The sequence below is a fragment of the Plectropomus leopardus genome, chromosome 19 (genome assembly GCF_008729295.1).
Source record: "Plectropomus leopardus isolate mb chromosome 19, YSFRI_Pleo_2.0, whole genome shotgun sequence".
NCBI classification, from domain to species: Eukaryota; Metazoa; Chordata; class Actinopteri; order Perciformes; family Serranidae; genus Plectropomus; species Plectropomus leopardus.
This window is the reverse complement of record NC_056481.1, coordinates 17,559,339-17,580,547: the sequence shown is the minus strand read 5'-3', so window position 1 is coordinate 17,580,547 and position 21,209 is coordinate 17,559,339. Positions and strand designations below refer to the sequence as shown.

The following is a 21,209-nucleotide window of genomic DNA, read 5'->3' as shown; positions in this document are numbered from 1 at the left end:
AACACTTGTATAGAACGTCAGAGAAGGTGTCGTGACGGAAGCTGAGAGTTTAAATTAAGCATATGTTTTGCCTGCACGTGCCTTGCAGAGACGCGCAGTGAGAAAGCCAAGAGGAAGCTTTTCCGTAACGTCACTGTCGGAGCCTACGACGGCACTGATGGCCCCAGGTAAGAAAAGTTGCTGGGACCCTCATAACCTGTGATTGGGCGAAAAGTAAATTGATGGAAAAAAGTGCGAATGTGAGGGTGATTGTCTGTCTTGTGTCCCTCACCACAACCCTGAACATGACACCAGTTTAGAAAGTAAACAGACTCATTATAAAGCTGATTGTCTGTAGCCTCTGATGTAGGTCTAGCTGTGGATTGTAAGATGAGAATGGGCAGCACCTGAGCGGTCGGATCTCTGTTTTTTTTTTTGTTTTTTTTTTTACTGTAAGACTGTGAGGCTGGTCAACGTGGTTGAAACAGTTGACACTCTTGTTTTCCAGGTAACTGGAAGTTCTTGTGTGTGTATCTGTGTGTGCACTTGCTTTACCTATTGCACTTTTGTGTCTTCCTGTGTGCTGTCTATTTTCTGCTGATCCCGAACAGAGCCCGTTCTCTATTGTTTTGCTGCGTGAACGCGTCAGCACTGAAAGCACAAAGAGCAGCCATGCCATTTTCAGCTCTGCCCCTTTTGGCTCCACTAGACAAATGCACTTGTCTCTTTGAAACCCCCATCCCCATGCCTCCCTCTCCTCTGTTGTTGTTGTTTCTTGTTTACACTGAACACAATAATGCCATAATGAAAGGTAGAGGTGGTGTGTGTGTGTTTGTGTGTGTGTGTGTTTGTGTTTGTGTTTGTGTGTTTGTGTGTGTGTGTGTGTGTGTGTGTGTGTGTGTGTGTGTGTGTGTGTGTGTGTGTGTAAGTGTAAGGTAGAGGTGGGGGGGGCTGTGTATTATGTGTGTATTATGTGTATTATGAAGCTATGCATGCTTGTTTGAGAGTTAGTGTGCATGTGTTTGTGTGTTTCTTTGCATGTATATACATCATCCTGCTGATGAGTCATGAGGAGGCTGAGACACCAAGCATTGGTTAGGTCCCTGGGCCAGTGAGAGGGACTTACCAGTGCCCACCCCGGGGTTTCTGCAGCCTCTTACACATTGTAGCTGACATTACCCTTGTGCTGAGCCGCTCTCACTGTCATCTGAAGAAAACATTCACTTTAATGCAGCTGTGCTTGTGTTCTTAATGGAAATAGCAGCCACTGGGGTTATATTACCTGTGCTAAGCTGGTTAAGCATAATTGCAGTACCGTGGTGAAGTGGTGCTCAATTAAGAGCAAGGTGATCCGAAGCATGTTCCCGTACTGCAGCTAGGCATTTGGGAGAATGTCAATTACTATTTCAGAGAGAGATGGAGAGTGTTTGTTGGCCTGCGTGGTGATGACAGCTCTTCTTCAGAGGAGAGGAGGGAGCTAGAGGAAAGTTTGCAAATGTGTATGTGCGTGTGATAGAGTAAATACAGAGTGAGAATCAGCTGTTAGTATATCTGTGATACACCAGTCAGTGGATGTGCAAATGCAAGCTCTCTCTCCCTGTGTCGCCTTACGTTTATACCCATCCCCCGCATCCCCACCCTCCAAATTCAGCTCTCAGTCTCCCCTACTTTGCAACCGAACCCTCTTCCTGTCATGTACCGGCACACACACATCATGCTCTCTCTTCCTGTATGATAATTGCTGGTATTATCTCTCTCTCCTCTTTCTTTCACATTGTCTTCCTCTAGTCTTAGGTATGCGGGTTGCAGACCAGCACGCTGTCTCTCTTCCTCTCATTCCCCACCTCTCTCGCTCTCTCTCCTCCACTCTCGCGGCTCTCTCCGGCTGAGCTCTCGCTGGAAGACCGGGAGGAGGAGGGAGGAGGGAGAGGAGGAGGTGGTGGTGGTGGTGGAGAGCGCGCGAGAGAGAGGAGGGGGGGACATGGCAATGGGGGGATGCGGAGAGAGAGATTTCTCTCTCTCCCTCTCTTCTTCGTGGCCGTCACTGGGCCCCAGAAACAGGAGCGTGTGGTTCATTTACAGGTAGCGGCTGTTTCCTCATTCATTGGCTGGCTATGGATGTGAGGAGAGGACAATGGAGAGAGGGGAGAGGTAGATGATGCTATTGAGAGGCCGTGCCTTTTCAAAGACAGACTAATAAGCTATGTATTCTGTGCGTGCGTGCGTCTCTGAGTATGCCTGTGTATATGTGCGTGTGTCTCACATTTGTGATTTTTTTTTTTCCTCTGCATGTGAATAGCTGTGGTACGGAAGTGGCTATTGAATGGAGACTCTGCAGCATGTTTATTTTTGTGTCTTCCTCCCTGTGTGTCTCTGAACGCTGTGTGCGTGTGTGTTAGTGCATGAAAGGGAGCACATATTGATGCATTTCAGTCAGACAGTGTGGGTGTATTTCATTCTCTTTGAGTCATGATTTCTTTAAGCAGATATTTTTCATTCACCAGGACTTCCCATTTATTCCTGTTCATTTAAAAATGCTATTGTCACATGCCATATTTCAATGTATCCCAGTGTATCATTAAAAATGAGAAGGATTTAGACCGTACAGAAGGATGAAAGTGAATAAGTCAATAAGTGGCGAGAGTGCGGTTTTTCAGTTCCTTTAAAGCTCTTATTTGAGATACCGGTCATTTCTGTGCATGTCTGTGTGTGTGTGTGCATGCGACTATACGCACTGAATTAAATATATGTGGTTTTCACATATAAGTGTATACGTCATAGTTTTTGATTGCTGTGGGAGTATCTCTCCTGTGCATATATTTATGTATATGCATTGTTCATCCATCTACCACGTCTCTGTCCACAGTATGTCACTAACATCCGTCAAGTGCTTCACTTGTGCTGTGTGGGTATTGTCCCCACATTGCCAATCTATCTGCATGCACATTCAGCAGGTGAATGGTTAAAAAGCTGCCTTTTTTCTCAGTAATTGTGGAAAGAAGAGAGGATGACTCAGGAGGGTACATAATAACTCTGGTCTCTGGTAGGCTTACAGCTTCATTGCAGCCAGTTCAGAGAGAGTGTGTCCTACCAGCCAATGGGGATTAACCAGGGACTTTGCGCTTTTTATGGCCCTAATTGGCCAAGCATTAGCAGTCAGGAGGGTGACAGACAAGTTGAATTGCTCTAAACATGTAAAAGAAATCAGGTGTGTGTCCGTATCCCAGCAACACAACTTAGAAACACCTGGAGGACCAACGCAGGGCCATGCTACCCCTTTGTAGAAGTGGATGGATGAAGAGCCCAGAGGATCCGTCCACCCACTCTTTGCTACTTTGATCCTCAGAGAGGGAAAGCATGGTGGAGGACAGGGTGAGAGAAAAAGGAATGAGGTGTGAGGAGCAGATGGCTGGAAGGCGGCTGTGCGTTGGCGAAACAGTAACATTGATGGAGAACACACAAGGGATGGACCTCAGTAGGGGAAACTAGCGATCGTCTGTTCAGTGCTAAAGTTACGACTTGGTGTCGAAGTCTGGATCCGCGGGCCTGCAGGCCAGCGTTCATGACTCTGCTTGTACCTCTGTGATTCCACGGCCAAACTTTATTACTGCCGGATTAAATACACAAAACCTTGTTGGGTCTGTGCTGCAAGAGACGGTGTGGAATATAATATTACAGTTATTGTTATTTTAGGAGCAATATACACATGGGTGTTACAAAAGTGGCAGAGGCAGAATGAAGTTGGAGTGATGGGATCCTCTGCCAGACACAAAAGTCTCCTGCCTAAAACCTAAAAGTAAATCGAAATGTTGGCATTTTTATACAGTAAGTTGTGTTTTTTTGGAAGCGGTTACATTGCAGAGGTACCTTGCTGAGTTGATTGTCATGCAACCAATCAAATGGTTGTATTTAGGTTTAGGTTAGAGATAGTTGAGATTGAATTTAGTGCCACGGTTTGGTTTTTGCTGACTTGAGTGACTGAGATGAGATTTGTAATTGAAAATTTGTAAGCAGCGCCTGACATTTTAAACTAAGGGCAGAAAAAAACAAACATATGTTCACTACTTCTGAGAAAGGTCCAGGTGTGAATGCACACATCTAAACTTCCCATTTGAGAAGGGGACAGATAAAAACAGTATTCCCAGTGGAAACAATGTCCTTGGGTATACCCAGAGCATTTTCACTGCATTGTTTGGTACTCAAGCTATCACTATAAATAAAGACAATTCTTCGACCAAGCTACTCGTTCTGTTCACTCACAGTTCAGCTCTTCTAGGAAATCAAATCCTTTGATTTGATTTCAGTCGTACTGTCAGTTTGAGTTAAGTTGAGGAGCACAAACTAACACAGAGATGAGCTGCCTTAGAAAGAAATATCTGGAATTCCTCTTAAATCATACAGCTCAGGCCCCGGGCTTGCTAACAGAACCAGGGTGAATTGACATTGTTAGAAAGTCAAGTCCAGAAATGAGTCATGAGATGTGGCTGTGTGTGGCACTGTCGAGTCCATTTAACCAGTCCTGTATTAGAGAGAAGGGTTGTAAAGCTGCTTGGCCAAAAGTCCCCGACATGGTAATAGAATAATGAAGGAGCTTGCTGGGCCAGCTGTTACACTACTCCAACAGTCTCATAATAAGATTGCATCACTGATGTCTGAGATCGTTTCTGCCCTCAGAGGCTGTGGTCTTTGAGCTAGAGGAGCTGTTTGTGGAGGAAGATTAGAGGCCTGTCCAACTTCTTCTGGTACATAATTTGAAGTGTCATGTATGACCGGTAGTGGTGCGCTGGAGTCGGTGAAACAGTATTCTTGCAACAGCTGCCAGAGGCAGTGAAAATCTAATGCAGCGATTTAGGTTCATTTGGACATTTCCATTATCAGTGATGTGTATGTGCACATTTTTCTAGTGTGCTGCTCCTGCCGGCCCAGTGCGTGTCAGCTCGAGCTGTATGAGTCCATAGTATGGAATGTCATCTCATATACACTTCCTCCCATTGTGACACTAACTGTATCCCTGCATTCAAACCCTTTTGTGCACCAGCATTTTTTGTATGACATTCTCAGGCCAAACTATCTTTTGCTGCAGTGTGATTTCATAATGTGATGCAGTATAGCTGTTTTCCACATTCAGTAAATGCTTTATTTGCATGACAATAAGACTTTTCTGTTGCTATAGAAGTCATATAGCTCTCTTCCTCTCCGATTCTCCTCATCTCTTTCCATCCCTCTTTCCCCTCTGCTCCCTCTTTACTCTCTGTAAGTGACTACATCATTAAGGAGAAGACAGTGCTCCTACAGAAGAAAGACAATGAGGGCTTTGGCTTTGTGCTTAGAGGAGCCAAAGGTGAGCATCTACTACCAAATTAACCTCATATTCCTCTGCCTATATAGATCTGTAATTCTCATGTACTCTTTTTCTCTATTTCTAATCTCTATATTCCTCCCTGAGTTTCACACCCATATTCTTGTTATTTGTGTTCACTCACACTCATCCTTTTTTTGTCTTGTCCCCTGCAGCTCAGACTCCCATAGAGGAGTTCACTCCAACGCCAGCGTTCCCCGCGCTGCAGTACCTTGAGTCTGTCGATGAGGGGGGCGTGGCCTGGAGGGCGGGCCTTAGGATGGGGGATTTCCTCATTGAGGTAAGGATGGGATGTATTTTGGACCAGAGGTTTGATTCTTTCTGGGTTTTAGTTGTCCTCAGCGCCCACAGAGCGTGTGCACCAGAGACTTCCACCAGCCTAGCCTGCTAGCTTCTAGTTGCACCTTCCACTATCTTGGTGGAGATAAAATAATTAAATACTACGGCTCCTCTAGACTTTGTGTTATCAGACTGAATGGCTCAAATTCTGAAAGTGAAATGAGTTATCACTGGAGCTGGGACACTAAAAAAATTAAATTAAATTCATAAGGGGAATTGACTGAGGCATAACACTTGCGGGTGAGTAAGTACGTGATTTGTGCAGCCCAAGTCAGACCTTAAGCTTCGGGCTGGGAGATTGAGTACTGAGTCGAAACAAGTGCCAAAGTCTTTGCTTTTCTCACAGGACTATGTTAACACAGTGATTAACTTATTACATTTCCACAAATACAGCTAACATAAAAAATGCACAATATTGCCTTGAGTTTGTAGTTTGCACTAGTCGCACGTAGGACAGGCTAGTAGCAGGTCAATTTTAGCATGTGAGTGTTGGGGTTTTTTTATGCGGGAACTTGTTATTGGCAATAGACTTCTTTCCCATTGCAAGTACACTAGAGCCTTGTACACAGCTCTGCTGCAGATGAGTATGCCTTTCTGTTTGTTTTTTATTTGTTTGTTTGTTTTTTTCTGGTTTGTCAGATTTGATGTCACAAACAGGCCAGAAAACAGCTTAGTAAAAGCAGCATGGAGGCTAGTGAAAATGGTACAATGATTACTTCTTTTTTATCTCTTTTACTGAATCAGTCTGTCTTTCAACGGTGCCAACTAATTTTAAACTATGTTCAAGCGCTGACAGAGACAGGCGGTATTTTGTGGAGGCTGGTCATTGCATTGAATCACCATAGGGGCTCAAATTAGTTAGTTCACTGAAGTGTCATATTTCCATCACTGCCAACCAGACCCAGTCCGGGCTGGTGCCAAAAAATACCTGTGACTGCTGCAAAGTCATTTGATTGTAATCTTTCCCATTAAGTACATAAGCCAGATTTTAGTTGGAAATAGTGGTAGTTTTAGTCCAGTGGGAAAGGGGCTTCATTGGAGATGAGGACTTGTCGCTCCTGGGTCAATAAAAAGTAGTAGTTCATTTTAAACTTTTGATTCATAACTGGCACATCAATTTTTTGGACTAACAAATAACTGAAACCAGCATGACTTAATTTTAAACTTAATCTGAGTTTCTGAGATTTACTAAAAGCGCTATATTCAGAAGCCACAGTCAGGTAAAAAAAAAAAAAAAATCACCATTACTGCTGCACTGTGCATTTCTGGGTCCACGTTGTTGTTTCGTGGGGTATATTCCTCATTTTTGAACTAGTCGAATATAAGAATTCATGAACCATAAAGGAAAACTCTGTGGTAAAGCATATATTACAACTGTTCCCACTGACATAGTTGTACAACAAGTACAACTATGGACAGGAACCACAATAATATGTTTTGGGAGAGGGCTTTAAGTTTTAACTAAAAAAAAAAAGAAAATCTCTTGTTTTCGACTAGTGAATACAACAGGTGCAGCCAAGTGAGTGCCACATATTATTTTGTGAAATGTACAAATAAAGACAATACTGTATATATGAGGCAATCAAAATAGAAGCAGGTACACGAAAAAAAACGACACTTTTTGACAAAGACACTTCTGGCATGATCCGAAGATCACGCGTAGATGAAATCTGCAAAGTGGATCACAGGAACACCTAACAATACAACGGCCTTGCAGCATATACCAATTAAATGGCTAAGAAAATAAAGCTGTGCAAATGTATACTGTGTTTTTAATTCAATTTGCAGCCACAAATCTGTGTGTATTTGGAGATGCAGGAGGATTTCAGGTGGGCTGGGCTGGTTGTTGGGCGCAAAGGCCAGTGACAGGGTCAGTAAAGACATTTATTTTATAAATAGATGTAGGCTGTTGCTTTTGGCTCTTTAAAAACTGTGACGACTACTGCAAGTATGTTTATTACTTTTATTCAATATTTTAATTATTAGTTTTACTTTTATACTTTTATTATTTGCAGGAAATAAACACATTCATGGTGACTAAAAAGGAGATAAAGGATACAACAAATAACAAAATGTATAAAGTACACATACAAAAAATACCCAACTGTTGGAGGGAAAGAGAGATGGAGCATGTGGGGGAGAGACTGTGTCGACATGTATGATAATGCAGTAAAATGCAGCCAAACGCACACAAAAAGAAAAATGATTAGATGCAGTCTGTGGGGATTTTAAAGTTTGTTGATTGTGAAGTTCAAGTTCAAGTTTAATGAACGCAAGTCATTCATCCACCATTTGTTTGCACCAGATATTGTGTTAAATAATAATAGTTTAATTGCTTCATTTTGTGTCTAATAGTCAGCAAGGCTGTCGTTTTTTTACTCTAAGTAAATAATTTGAATATACTGCATTTCAGTCAGGGTTGATAAAGGGTTGCCGTCCTTGTTGCTGCTGTTCCTCGTCAACAAAGCACCAGCAGTTCAGACTTTCTCTCCATTTTGTACCCTTAAACATTCCTGTATGTTACCTTGAAAAGTTCTAAAAATGGTGATTGTCAAACCTCTATTAAAGCTGACAGATACTGCTAATTAATATTCAACCTAATATGAGTCACTTATGTAGCTGCCCGAGCCTTCGTAACTGTGATTTACTGTAGCCTCTGCCTGAATTGCTGGTGCACTTGTCCAAAACACTGCAAAATTATGAATATTGGAGGCAAAGGCTGAAAAGCGAAATAACTTACACCAGACATAGGAAAGTTGCATTACCACAGTGAAGCAGTAGTCACCAGAAGACTCTCATTAACTCTGAAGTTTGTTATTTTTTTTATTTCTTTGAACGTTAAAGGTGAAGTGGGTAAAATTTAGGGGGATTTGGTGGTGTCTAGCGATAAATTGTAAAAACGCAAATGGCCATTTGTTTGGTTCGACCATTCTGGGCTACTGTAAAAACATGGCAGTGTAACATGCCGAGCTTCGTAAACTAGTGACCCACTCCTATATAGATATAAACTGTTCATTCTAAGGTAAGGAGAACAAAACCATTCTTATTTTCAGGTGATTATTCACCAAAGAAAACATACTTATATTCCATTTCTGCCAATATATCCCTCTAAATCCTACCCGCTGGTCCTTTATTGCACCACAACAGCTCATTCAGCGTTCAGTCATTACATATCTTTGTGTCTGTCAGGTGAATGGCCAGAATGTGGTGAAGGTTGGTCACCGGCAGGTGGTCAACATGATCCGTCAGGGCGGCAACAGTCTCATGGTGAAAGTTGTGATGGTTGCTCGAAACCCTGAACTGGAGGACACTGCTCGGAAGAGAGGTAAGAGTCAAACTTTCCTCGTATGTCATTTCCATCCTGTGTTTATGATGTGACGATAAAGCTGATTGCATGTTTACTTTACCCTAAAAGCCTGTTGCAGTGTGGTTGTCACTGGTGACTGCATGTTTATACGAGAATACTAAACATTAAGTCTGCATTTGGCTGGCTTCCCTTGGCAGCCCCGCAGCAGACTAAAAGACTGACTCCTCCTGCCATTGCCCTGCGCTCCAAGTCAATGACATCAGAGCTGGAAGACATGGGTAAGATGATCGAGGGGACAAAGGACTGAATGCAAAGAATAGAGAGGAGGGGAGGTCTGGAAAGAACATGTAAAAATGTAATTAGATTTGAGTCCCCCACAGTTGTGTTTTTTCTGGAAGGGGGGGTGTCAAATTTGAAATAGCTTTTTAGGCTGGTTATCAGCCTCTCTGCAGGATGATGGTACAGTGCCATGGCACTATTAGGGAAACACAGCATTAAATATTAACCGAGTTTATGCAGAGAGCCAAGAAAATTATCCAGGCCAGGTGCGATATTATTTTTTTTCATTAGCATAGTTTGATGGGAACAGAGGTTTTTTTTTTTTTAATTTTTATTAATTTGCACTTTTGATATTACCTATGATGAAAAAAGGTTTTAATTAAACAGGCTGTGAAATGATTCATGTCAGGTGTCACAAACTGCTTTTTGTTTCTTTTTCTTTTGAAATGTGCTGCACACAGTGGACAAAGGTGGGAGAATCATGGATTTGTGTGCTCTCATTATCATTTCCGTCCCCATCACTATCACCATCCCTCTCACCACATCAGTATTCACACCATCACATGTGTCTGAGTATGTATTTCACCCTTTCATCTGCCTAATAAACATGACTGCATAGCAGTTCAAGTCACACCTAATTTTTGTTTCCCCGAATTATGTATGCTATAGCTGCTTCTCCATGGAAAAAGAAAGCAGGTGAATATCAGCCTCAATCTTTCTCCTTATCAGCCCCTGAGCTTTAATTAAAAGTCAGCCTGTTTGATGCTCTTTTTTCCCCCCTGCTTTTTCAGAATACGAGTCCTCTCAGGGTCCTGATAAGAAGAGGACAGTCTATCAGATGGCATTAAGTAAGAAATCATTCGCACCACTCTTGTCATACTGTAAAAGGGTGTTTTCAAACCTTGAGGGGAGGAGAGGGCACTCACTGAAATCCTACTTTTCATGTTTCTGCTTTTATTTTATGCTCCCTCTCACTACCTTTCTACATTTCCTCTCTGTCCTTCCCCTGCTTGGTCTCTGTTTTAGATAAACTGGATGAAATCTTGGCGGCTGCCCAACACACTATTACATCAGACAACCAGGGCCAGAGGGGTCATGGAGGCAAGAGGGACCGGAGCAAGAGTATTGTTCCCAACGTCTCCACTGAGGTACTGTTGGGATTTGAAAGGAAATTATCCTAGTCTTAGTTGTTACCATAATTTAGGATCTTGCTGGCTTTTTAGACTCAATTGCCCTATCTACAAAACATTAAAGTCTCCCTCCACTAAAAAATATGTTTTTATTATGTATATGTCCCCAAAATTGTCTGATCTTGACTATACTGACTTCTGTTTGTGCAAAGTTTGTTTTTAGAGAGGTGTTTTCACATTCCTACTCATTGCACTGTGTCTGTGCACTTTCCTTAAATCTGAGATTCAAACGTAGGCAAGGTAAAGTAGGTACGTCATTAACACAAAAGACAATTGCTTTCTAATTCTAGTTTCTTTTGATAATCTAACAAAAAACCCATATAGCAGCTATTCATGTGTGTTTCACAACCACTAATGCTGTGTCAGCCACTGCCAGTGAGCCTATAAGCTCACAAGCTAACACACAACATGAACGACAAAAAAAGATGCTACTTACACTTCTAATATGTCTGCCAGTTGCCAATTTTAGTGTAGACATGGGCGGATCATGAGACAGTGGGCCCCTGGTTACAGATATGGAAAAGGCCCCACCCCTGATACTTACTCAGGAACAAGACACACAGACTTTGTGGTGGTTTTGCGTCTCTTCGTGGTCTTTTTTGTATATTTATGTGGTTTTGTGGTTTTTAGTGGTAATTTTTTTTTTTTGTCATTTAGTGTCTATTTCCCAGCTGGCCACCAAAATCAACATAATCAACATTATCCAAACGTCTCATGTTAAGATAATCTTCATGTAGAATAACATGTAGTTGTAAGGTATGGAGACCAAAACCTGGCGTCTGCAAAACGTCATAATGTTACCGTCCACACAACGCAAAATTCTTACATTGTCAGACATTTGAAATATCGTCAGCTGGATTTTCATTCCAAACAAAATTTACCGTCTGTTTGATGAAAGAGTCCAATGTCTTTCTGACGTCATATTGATGTCCAGTGCCAGAAGAGCTGTTTTTTTTTTTTCTTTCCCAGCTTGGCTTCTCTTTGGTCATTTTGTTTCTCTTTGTGGTCATTTTGAGTCCCTTCCTGGTCAGTACATGTTGATTTGAGGGACATTTTGCAGGAGAAGGCTAGGGGGGCTAGCACTTGACCTGTGCCCAGCAGGCCTATTCAGTAATCAATCCATGGGTGCACAATAGACTCCTCATCGGAGTCAGGGTCTGACTGAGGCTTTAACATGTATTGCTGAATCTCTCTGATGTTTCTTCCAATGCCAGCCATTTTGATGCACACTGCTCCTTCACTGATAAACCTACCATAAGCAGCAGTAGTGGGCGGGGTGGAGACCAAGTCTATTATTCCTCAGTGAGGGAGAAAGAGTAGATCTGCTTCCGGCCTTTTTTTTTGAGTTTTTTAAATTTCCCATAAGCTAAAAAAATAAAAGTATTACATACTTAGAACATGTCTGGAAGGGGACAGATGAACAGGTATGAACCTCTCTCCCACTCCTGCAATACCAGAATCAAATACAGAGCTTCTCAGCTGCTTTAGGATGTAGCAGATATTTAGTCATGGAAGTGACTAATGCTAGCAAATGTTTCCTATCTTTAAAGCAGCTTGGTCTTCAGCTTTTTTTTATTTTTTTTTAGCTGTGTGTTTTCTCCTGTCCTCCTTGCACTTTACAGAAAATGATTGACAATGGACCACCCACACCAAAACATTTATTTAAGTGTGAGTCAGGTTGTGTCCATTCATCCTTGTCTGTTGCCTGATACACCAATACTCTGACTAACAGGTTCTACTGTATCACATTGTACTGTATCTGAAATCAATATCAGCTTAAAGGGATACTTCACTGATTTTCAACAAGCCTTGTATCAAAACAATGTGGATAGTATGTATGCACAGTATGTATGTAAACTTTCCTCCATCTCGCCAGTGCCTAGATAACCCTCTGGATCCCATGAAAAAACTATGAAATTTACATAATTTGAAAGAGTTTCACTAGCTCTTGAGGTTGTTGCTCGAACTACAGGCTGTACTTCTGCAATTTCATATTGCCCACCAACCCTGCTGTTGCCATCACGTACTCAGAGTATACAGCTGATCAAGACACACATGCGCTCTTCTCTCTGTCTCTCAAACTCAGACTGAAAGCTGATCAAGTGATAAAACTAGGCAGTGCTGATCGAATATAAATCAAGATTCTATTACTGAGTTGCATATTTCTTGCCTCAAATATTTTTAGAAAAATGTTTTAGCTTAAAAGTTTAACTGTAATGCGAGAACCAGCCACTATTTTTTACACATTACATCACCCACTAGTCTGGTAGCGTCTGACAGGGTGCGTTGCACTCTGGTCGTTGTAGGTTTTCTACCTCTTGAGCAAAAGCACCTTTTTTCTTTGGTCATGTAGCACCATTTTCAAAAGTAATTGCATCTTTCTAACACAGAGACAGCCTAGTTTTGTATCTATATTGGTGAAATACCTCTACCTCTACAGCCAACAGACATCAGTTTGATTTGATTGTATCTGAGTAAATATTTCCTTTCCTCTCTTCATTCTCCCTTTCCCCTCCGTCCCTTTAAATTCTTTTTTTTTTTCTTTTCTTTTCTTTCAAAATGTGTTTGGACACCTGAAGCAACCCTATGAGCAGCAGTCGTCTGTGAGTATGGTGCAGTCTGGACCAGGTTTTGGCTACAACCAAGCTCATTTTCAACCAGGCCACGCTCAGCACGCAGTCATGATGCGCCAAAAATCTATTGGTAACAGCAATTTTCACAGAAAAGTCTCTGCCTGGACAATAGTTTATTTTATAGTGTCTGTTTGTTGAGCACATGTGTTCTTGTTCTCAGGTGTAACAGAGGAGGAGAGGCAGTATCTTCACCCACCCGCTATGAAGCTGGCTCGCAGCCTGTCCGTGCCGGGACCAGAGGAAATCCCCCCACCCCCTAACACATCTGCCCCGGATCCACCTTTATCCGCCGGCCCTCATCCTGGGAGAGGGCCGGCAATGCCCATTCCCCCTGTATCCCAAGCCCACTACCAGCTCCACTCCCAGCCAGGGCATGCTACTCAAGCAGGCTGGGAGAGGGGAGGGCCTGCTGGCATGAACCAGCAGGTCATGGTCCCCACCCTCCGCAGACAATCTGAGGGACTTTGTGTCAGAGAGCCGGAGGCGCCCAGGAGAGGCGGTGGCAAGATGGGAGGGTTAAGGAGAGGCTACAGCAGCGCTACACCACCGACAAGTGCTAAGCCGAAGGCCCAGCAAGCACCACAGCATCATCCGCACATGGCCAACAGGGAGCAGGGTGGAGGTGTCGGCAGGGGAGCGGCCAGGAGGGGTGGTCGAGGAGCTCTGATGAAGCAGTCGAAAGTAGAAGATGGGCTGAGACAGCACAGAGGAAAAGGAGCTGCAGCCAAAGAGAAGAGCTCCATCCCCATCCCTACCATCATCGTCAAAGCGCCCTCCACCAGCAGCAGCGGCCGAAGCAGTCAGGGCAGCAGCATGGAAGCTGAGCCCACCCCGGATGTAGAGGACCAAACGTCAGCAGATACAACCTCAGACAGCCCCAACGCCAGTCTGCCTTCACCACTAACCCCCTTGCCACCTCAGACTCCTACGTCCACCTCCTTCTCTTCATCAACTGTTGCCCCAACTGTTTCCTCACAGCAAAACCTGGAAAACTTGGATTACACTTCCACATATGGTACGGCCTTCGGAGGACAAAGAGGAGGAGGAGGGGCACGCAGGGAGAGGGAACGTTTCCGAGATATGAGAAGAAAAAGTGCTTCTTTCTTCCTGTCATCTGAGGAGGACATCCAAGGAGAGGCAGGAGGAGGAGGAGGAGGAGCAGGAGAGGCAGGAGGAGCATTAGGGACAAGAATTCAGCCTTTACAGGGCTCACAAATGGAAGTGCCCACCCCTCGTCTACGGCCCTCCAAGTCTATAGATGAGGGCATGTTTTCCGGCGACAGCTATGTCAACTATTCCAGCAGCATGCCGCCAGCCTTTGGCCTACCTGAGTATTCCTCCCCTGTTCTCGGTCAGGATGGCCAACCCAAATCAGCTCCCTCGATGTACGGCACCCAGGCCACTACTACCTTCATCCACCCACTTACAGGGAAAGTTCTGGACCCCTCGTCCCCACTTGGCCTGGCCCTAGCTGCAAGAGAGCGGGCCCTTAAGGATGACCGCAGGACGCGCAGAGAGGAGAGACACTTTGGTCGGCAGCTGTCCACAGTAGGAGCGTTCCCCACCCCCGTTCAGACCCCAACTCCTTCCCTATTTGCAACTCCTACACAATCTACGTATACCTCCCCAGTGTCCGTCCACCTAACCTCCCCAACCGCCACCACCTCGCCTGCATCTCTGAGTCGGCCACAGTCACCAAGGATATTACGCTTGGGAGGAGGAGGTGGGGAGAGGATGGAGAGAGAAAAGGAAGGAGGACCAAGGGAGGGTCTTAGAGTTCGCTTCTCGGAGGATAGAACCAGTCAGTATTCCACCCAGTATTACCCACAGAGCCCCAGGGAGAGAGAAAGAGAAAAAGAGGTGTACGACAGCAGGCCTGCTCCTCCACCCATGCAGCCTCCTCCACCGCCAGTTCAACCCGCACCCCGCAGACCTTCCTTCCTGCAGATGGATACTCCCAACACCAGCTACATCCCTCAGTATACCGTCCCCACAGCCCCAACGCAGACACATGAAGCTCTCGGGGAAGCAAGAGCAGATTCGGGTGGAGGTCTTGGACTGATGGTTCTCCCTCCACCAGCTCCCTCAATAGATGCAGATGACGAGTTTGTCTTTGCAGATCCCTTGCCGCCACCTTTACAGTTTGCTAATGGTAAGAAGGAGAGAGTCCAGGAGTATCCTCAGCAGCATCAGCACCGGGGTCAACACTCTGCTGCTGTTGCTCCACCTCCCCCACCACCTCTCCCATCTGCCAAATCCTCAAACGCTACCCAAGCATCTCCACAGGGTGGTGACTCTGCCACCTCCAGCCTCACCTCCTATGACAGCGAGGTGGCCAACCTTACACAGTCTGCTCTCTCTCCATCTTACCCGTCCTCACAGATATTTCCCGCTCCCTCCACCACCACCGTCAGCACCTCTGCTGCCACTTTACCTCCCTCATCGCTACACAGACCTCAACCTGTGTCTCATTCTCACCCCTATTACAGCGGCTCTAATGACCCATCAGTAGATTGTCACATCCCGGCTCAGGACAGAGGCTCAGCAGCCCTCACCGCCACCATGACTTATGCTACCACCACCATGACAGCCACTGCTGCCGCCACCACCACCACAACCTCACCGGCATCCTCTGACTACAGCATAACCATGGCAGGGCCCAGGGCCGGCCTCAGCACAGGGGGCAAAGCCACTGACCACACTCATCACCCTACGATTATACCCAAAGGCGGAGACTGGCAAGATGCAGTGGTGGATTCTGGGATTGAGGAGTTGGACAGTCACAGCAGTAGTGACCATCATTTAGAGATGCTGGGATTGAGTGGGCTGAGAGGAGAGAGGGGAGGGATCGGAGGAGATGGGCGAGGAGGAGAGGGAGAGAGGGGAGGTGAGCATCAGGATGCCTGTACAGCCTACTCAGGTGGGCAAACATTTGAGGTGCACAGTGCTAAACTGGCAAACCCTGTGTTTCCAAAGATGAGTCATTACAAGGAAGGAGGAGGGAGGGTCCTGCCTGTAGCACTACGTAGGCAGAACAGCACCAACCCTGCTCCTTTGCAGTTGCAGAGACAAAGCAACCCAGAAGATGTTAGATTAGATGGAGTGCTCGCAGACGAAAGGAAGCGCAAGCAGAGTCGATCCAAAATGGAGGATGGCTTTAGTAGTGCTCTGGCTGCCTGCTTAGAGCGGCCCATGGACCCCCAGTCGGTGGGCTGGGTTGAGGTCGGAGAGCACGAGCAAGTGGGAGATGGAGTACAAAGAGGCAGCATTGTTTTGGAGGGCCGCAGACTTCACTCACCTCTTTCAGGTGTGAAGGCAAGCATCATCAATGAGCTGAGCTCCAAGCTGCAACAGATGAGTAGCATGAAGAGCATGGATGACTGGAGCCACCTGCCAAAGTCACCCACCATGCATAGGTTTGTTTATTTTCATCAACCGGCCTTTTACTTTAAAGGTCCCATATTGTAAAACGTCAGATTTCCATGTCTTTTTAAAGCAGATATAGGAGTGATATAAATACTGTGAAAGTATCAAAATGCTCAATCCACAGAGAAATGTACACAGTCTGTATTCGGAAACTGTGACTGTACAAATTTTCAGGATTTCTGTGAAGTTGTGATGTCACAAATATACTATATGTACTGTTTCAACCTTGAAACATTAACATTATAATTGGTCCTTTTGTATTTCCAATAGACCAAATCACTGTGACGTCACGTTAATGTCAAAAGCCACTTCAAAGAAAAAAACTGGCTACTGTTTTGAATCACATAGATATGTAAATCTGGGAACTTATTTATTTCTGTTGTCATTTTCAGTCGTATCAACCAACCTATCTGACATTTCTGTTGTGCTTATTTTATGAACTGTGTTGCTTTGCTAACGTCTGATAAACAGAATCTACTGGCATGTAAGCTATGCATGTACTGTTGTGGATGCAGGAAAACATATTTTAGCCACTTACAAAAATCAATATCAGTTTAAGTGAACATTAAATTTGAATGTTTGCTCTGCTTTACCTTACACAATAGCTGATTGAGGCAGTGGTAATGCAGCAACTCCGCTGTTCGATGGCGTAAAATTACAGTTTTTCTCATTGGAGTATGGTGTTTTTGATATAACGGCTTCACATCCTTGTAGGTAAGGGTTGTCTTACAGCAAGGGAAAGCTATGAAAATATCCTAAATATAGCACCGTTTGATAATATGAATGTGACGCAGTGGTTTTCTACCTTGAAAATGATGGTGAATGAACGTTGTGATTCGGTCTATTGGAATGTTTTACAGTGAATATGTGAATTGAAAGGAAGTAAACATGGACTCCAGCTGTTGCCTAGCAATGCAATGCCAGTTAAAAGATAGATCTATCTATTAAAATAGGAAATGCCACTACAGTGGTGTTACAGTCATTTCCCCAGCTGCAATAACATTGCAGAGACACGGAGAGCGCAGATGTGGAGGACACTGACCGATCAGTGCAGACTGGGCTTTATTGGGAGTAGGGGCTTAAAGAGACAGGCACTGAAATGGAGTGTTTCAGACAGTGGGTGAATACAGGTGTATTCAGGCAGACCTGGTGAGAATAATTGTGTTTTTTTAACATTAAAGCATGTAAATATGTTCTTGTAGAAATCCAAAATAAAAAGCCGAACCTGAAAATGAGCACAATATGGGACCTTTAAAATGATTTTTTGCATATTAACTTATTTTAACTGAAGTCTGCCATTTGTGTGTCTCTCAGGTATTCCGCGGATTTTACTGATGCATTTCACAGCCCCCCTTCTGGCCGCTCCACATCGCCACTACCCACCTCCTCTCCGCAGCATCGTCAGATTCTGACACCAAATCTATCGGCCACCCCGTCTGTCTCCCCTTCCCCTCAAGTCCCAGTGCAGCGCAACTGGACCCGCTCCCCTTCCCCACAGATGCCTTCTTCCCCAGTTCATTCACACCCTCCCCATTCCCCAACCTACTGCCCATACCCAACGTCGCCGAAGCATCGGTCCAAACTGCGCAGGCAGACTTTTGATTTTCAGTGCAGTCCCACTAAGGAGATGCGATCTTCAGTCTCACGGCGGCGGGCTCCCAGTCCTCTTATCTATAACACTGAACAGCAGAACCCTACCCCTCCCAGGCCGTCTTCTCTCCCCATCCTTCCCAGTACACCCGTCTACAGCAACCCCTTCGACTTCCCCGGGCCCCTCACCCCTCCATCGCCTGGCCTCCCTCTTGGAGATGCTTACAAGGCTTCAACTCCTCCACTGTTCTCTCCATCTGGTGTGCAAGGTGCAAACCCGCTACTCGTCTCCCGTTCTCTCTCCCCTACCCATTTTCTCTCTGGAGCCTCCTCCCCCATGCACCTGCCCCCCAGCCCATCCTGCCTCAACTATCCCCACCTCACACCTCCTCCGCCAGCCAAACCCTTCGCCGTCAAGCCCCTGCCCTACTGGACCAAGTACGACGTGGCCGACTGGCTGGCCTACCTGAACCTGGCTGAACACAGGGAGCGTTTTATAGACAATGAGATAGACGGATCACATCTGCCTTCACTCACTAAGGATGACTTCTTGGATCTGGGAGTGACACGGGTGGGACACCGAATGAACATCGAGCGGGCACTGAAGAAACTCACTGACAGGTGAGGGAGGACTAATAGACTCTGGAACACGTAAAGGCAACGGGGTCAAAGGTGAAAAAGGTGACAAAGGAAGCACCGGATGGTGAAGGAAAGTCAAAGTGTCTCATTCCTTCCATACAAGTTAGCTGGGCCATCCCCTTTCTTCATTAGATGCATATAATTCGATAAGTTATCTCATCTCTCCTCCTCTCCATCCCTCTCTCTTTATTAACCTGTTTTATCAACCCTATTTAGTTTGCTCCGTCATTATTTCATTTCCGCCCATTCTTATTCTTTGATTTGCCCTCCTTCTCTCCCCAGGCGGCTCTCCTCTCCTTTGCATGTCACTTCTTCTCCCCGAGACACAGACTGAGAGAGTGAAGGGGTGATACAAAGATGAAAGAAAGGGAGAGAAACACAGTGATGAACAATAACTGAGGATGTGAAAGAGAAGAACAGTGGACATCAACAGGTTGTGTTGAACTAAGACTAAGGTGTTGGGGGAGGGGAGTGCTTTCTTGCAAATTTGTTACAAATCTAGAGAATCCTGTTGAAATTTGTGGAACGACTCTTTGGCAAGACCTGGTGTGAGGAAGTTAAAAATATGAAAATGATGTTCTTTAACTAAAAATATACTTTAAAACTTTTGATGGACAGGGGTTAAATGAACACACCGTTTTGTGCTGTAAGACAAACACATACACACACACGCTCATATTCTCACATACACTGACAGATGGATTCTCACACCATCTGCTGCTTGAGAAAACTTAAGTCTGAGTTCAAAGAAAAGTTGCTGCTTAAAGGGTAAACCCTGATAAAATGTGACTGATTGTGGCCCAGCCAGAAACGCTGGGAGAACAGTCACATCCTGACATCAGTTTTGTAGCTTTAAGCAGATCAGAGTATCAAAAGGCTGTGAGTACAGGAGCCAAAGTCAGAATACATGAGAGAAAGGGTTTTGTTTGTAAATGATAGAAGAAAATGGTAGACAACAATAGTATTCTTTTTATATATTTGCCATATTCCCCTCAAAGGATGCCCCAGTAAGCTTTGTATGTATGTACTTTGCGAGCACTTAATATATCTTACATGTTAAACGGGATTCACTATTAGTAGAGCCATTTGTTTTGTACGAAGTGCTGATCGCAATCATTCATTTTAACCTGGTCAGGGTATTTAAATGTCGAATCGAAGTTGTGCATAATGAGGACATACATGTATTGAGAAGATAGTGTTGTGAATTACATTTTATTATTTTCCTAATTATATAAAAAAAGAGGAAATGTATGAGATGAATTGACAGGGTTTGCATGTAGTTTCAAACTGCAAATCCTCTTTCCTCTGTTGGTGTTATGGCCATAGCACAGGTCAAGGGATGAATCCGTCCTCTTTGATGCCATAATGTTGACCGCTCTCTCTCTCACACAGCAGGTGCAGTGATCAAAAAAAAGGGCTTTTTACTGCTTCTCCGTCTGCCTGACTTCCTCCACCTTCAGCCTCTGTGAGTCCGTGTGTCTGATTTTGTGCGCGAGTGTTTGTCAGCCTGCGTTTAGTGGACAGATGCTTTCCCTGACCTACACCTTCTCTTTCTAATGCCTTTTCCAAAACATTTATAACGGTCAGAAAACTTTTCTTTTTCTCACTAGATGACAATCCCGATGTTTCCTCGTTCCACACATTTACCCCCAAAAAGAACTACTCTGACCCACTTTTCAAGTGTTTTCTTTCAGAGTGATAAAGTAAATACTGTATATGTCGCATAGAGATGAACATGAATGCCCTGGATTTTTTTTAAACATGCCAGTTTTAGCCATTTCCCCCTGCAGTGAATTCAACTGTAAGGCAACAACACATCATTTATAGATCTATATGTAATGATGATGATGACAATGATAACATAAAAATATAGTATAATAAAGATAATAATATTAAGTATGTAAACATTTTTAAGAATCTCCGTCTTCCAAATAGTGTGGACAAATTTCTTTGAAGCTTTGTTTTGTTTATTTTTGGGTTTTTCTGTAAATGCTTTCTATACTGCTCGCCCTGTTGTGACCCCAGTGAAGCTGACATACGTTAGTTAATGCGTATTCTCTCTATGTGAGTTTTAAAAAAAACTGACTCTGTATTCTCATGCTGAGTTGCCTCAATGCTGTCTCATGATGGACTTTTCTGAGAAATGAAAGGACTGAGCAGTAGTGTAGAAAGCATTACGTACTATGATTTAAAAGAGTATTTTAGGTCTAGTGAAATGCATAATGAATATACAGTATGAGCGTAAGTATGCAGAGATAAAAGGTATATATATAAATATATCTATAAATATATATATATATAAAGTTTTGCTTTAAATAAAATAAAGTATATACTGATAACAAAATGATAGAGGTACAACTAAGGTGTTTAAATAAATGCTAAAATAAACTACGGCGCTGTCGTGATTCTCATTTCTCCTTGGATTCCCTCATCTGACAAATTCACATAATGATCCAATTTAAAGTGCT

General features: G+C 44.1%; 1 protein-coding gene across 1 annotated transcript in view; it reads left to right on the top strand.

The window, feature by feature from the left end:
* LOC121958391 (SH3 and multiple ankyrin repeat domains protein 1-like) overlaps positions 1–20,496 on the top strand; it is a 52,733-nt gene extending 32,237 nt beyond the window's left edge. The window contains exons 16-28 of the mRNA XM_042507286.1: positions 89–167; positions 5,238–5,320; positions 5,494–5,618; positions 8,867–9,002; positions 9,182–9,262; positions 9,725–9,733; positions 9,933–9,959; positions 10,055–10,111; positions 10,290–10,411; positions 13,033–13,156; positions 13,247–16,502; positions 17,827–18,723; positions 19,024–20,496. Of these exons, the coding sequence (XP_042363220.1) occupies positions 89–167; positions 5,238–5,320; positions 5,494–5,618; positions 8,867–9,002; positions 9,182–9,262; positions 9,725–9,733; positions 9,933–9,959; positions 10,055–10,111; positions 10,290–10,411; positions 13,033–13,156; positions 13,247–16,502; positions 17,827–18,723; positions 19,024–19,075 (5,048 nt within the window). The 3' untranslated portion in view covers positions 19,076–20,496. The remainder of the gene's footprint in view (positions 1–88; positions 168–5,237; positions 5,321–5,493; positions 5,619–8,866; positions 9,003–9,181; positions 9,263–9,724; positions 9,734–9,932; positions 9,960–10,054; positions 10,112–10,289; positions 10,412–13,032; positions 13,157–13,246; positions 16,503–17,826; positions 18,724–19,023) is intronic.
* The last annotated feature ends 713 nt before the right edge of the window (positions 20,497–21,209 follow it).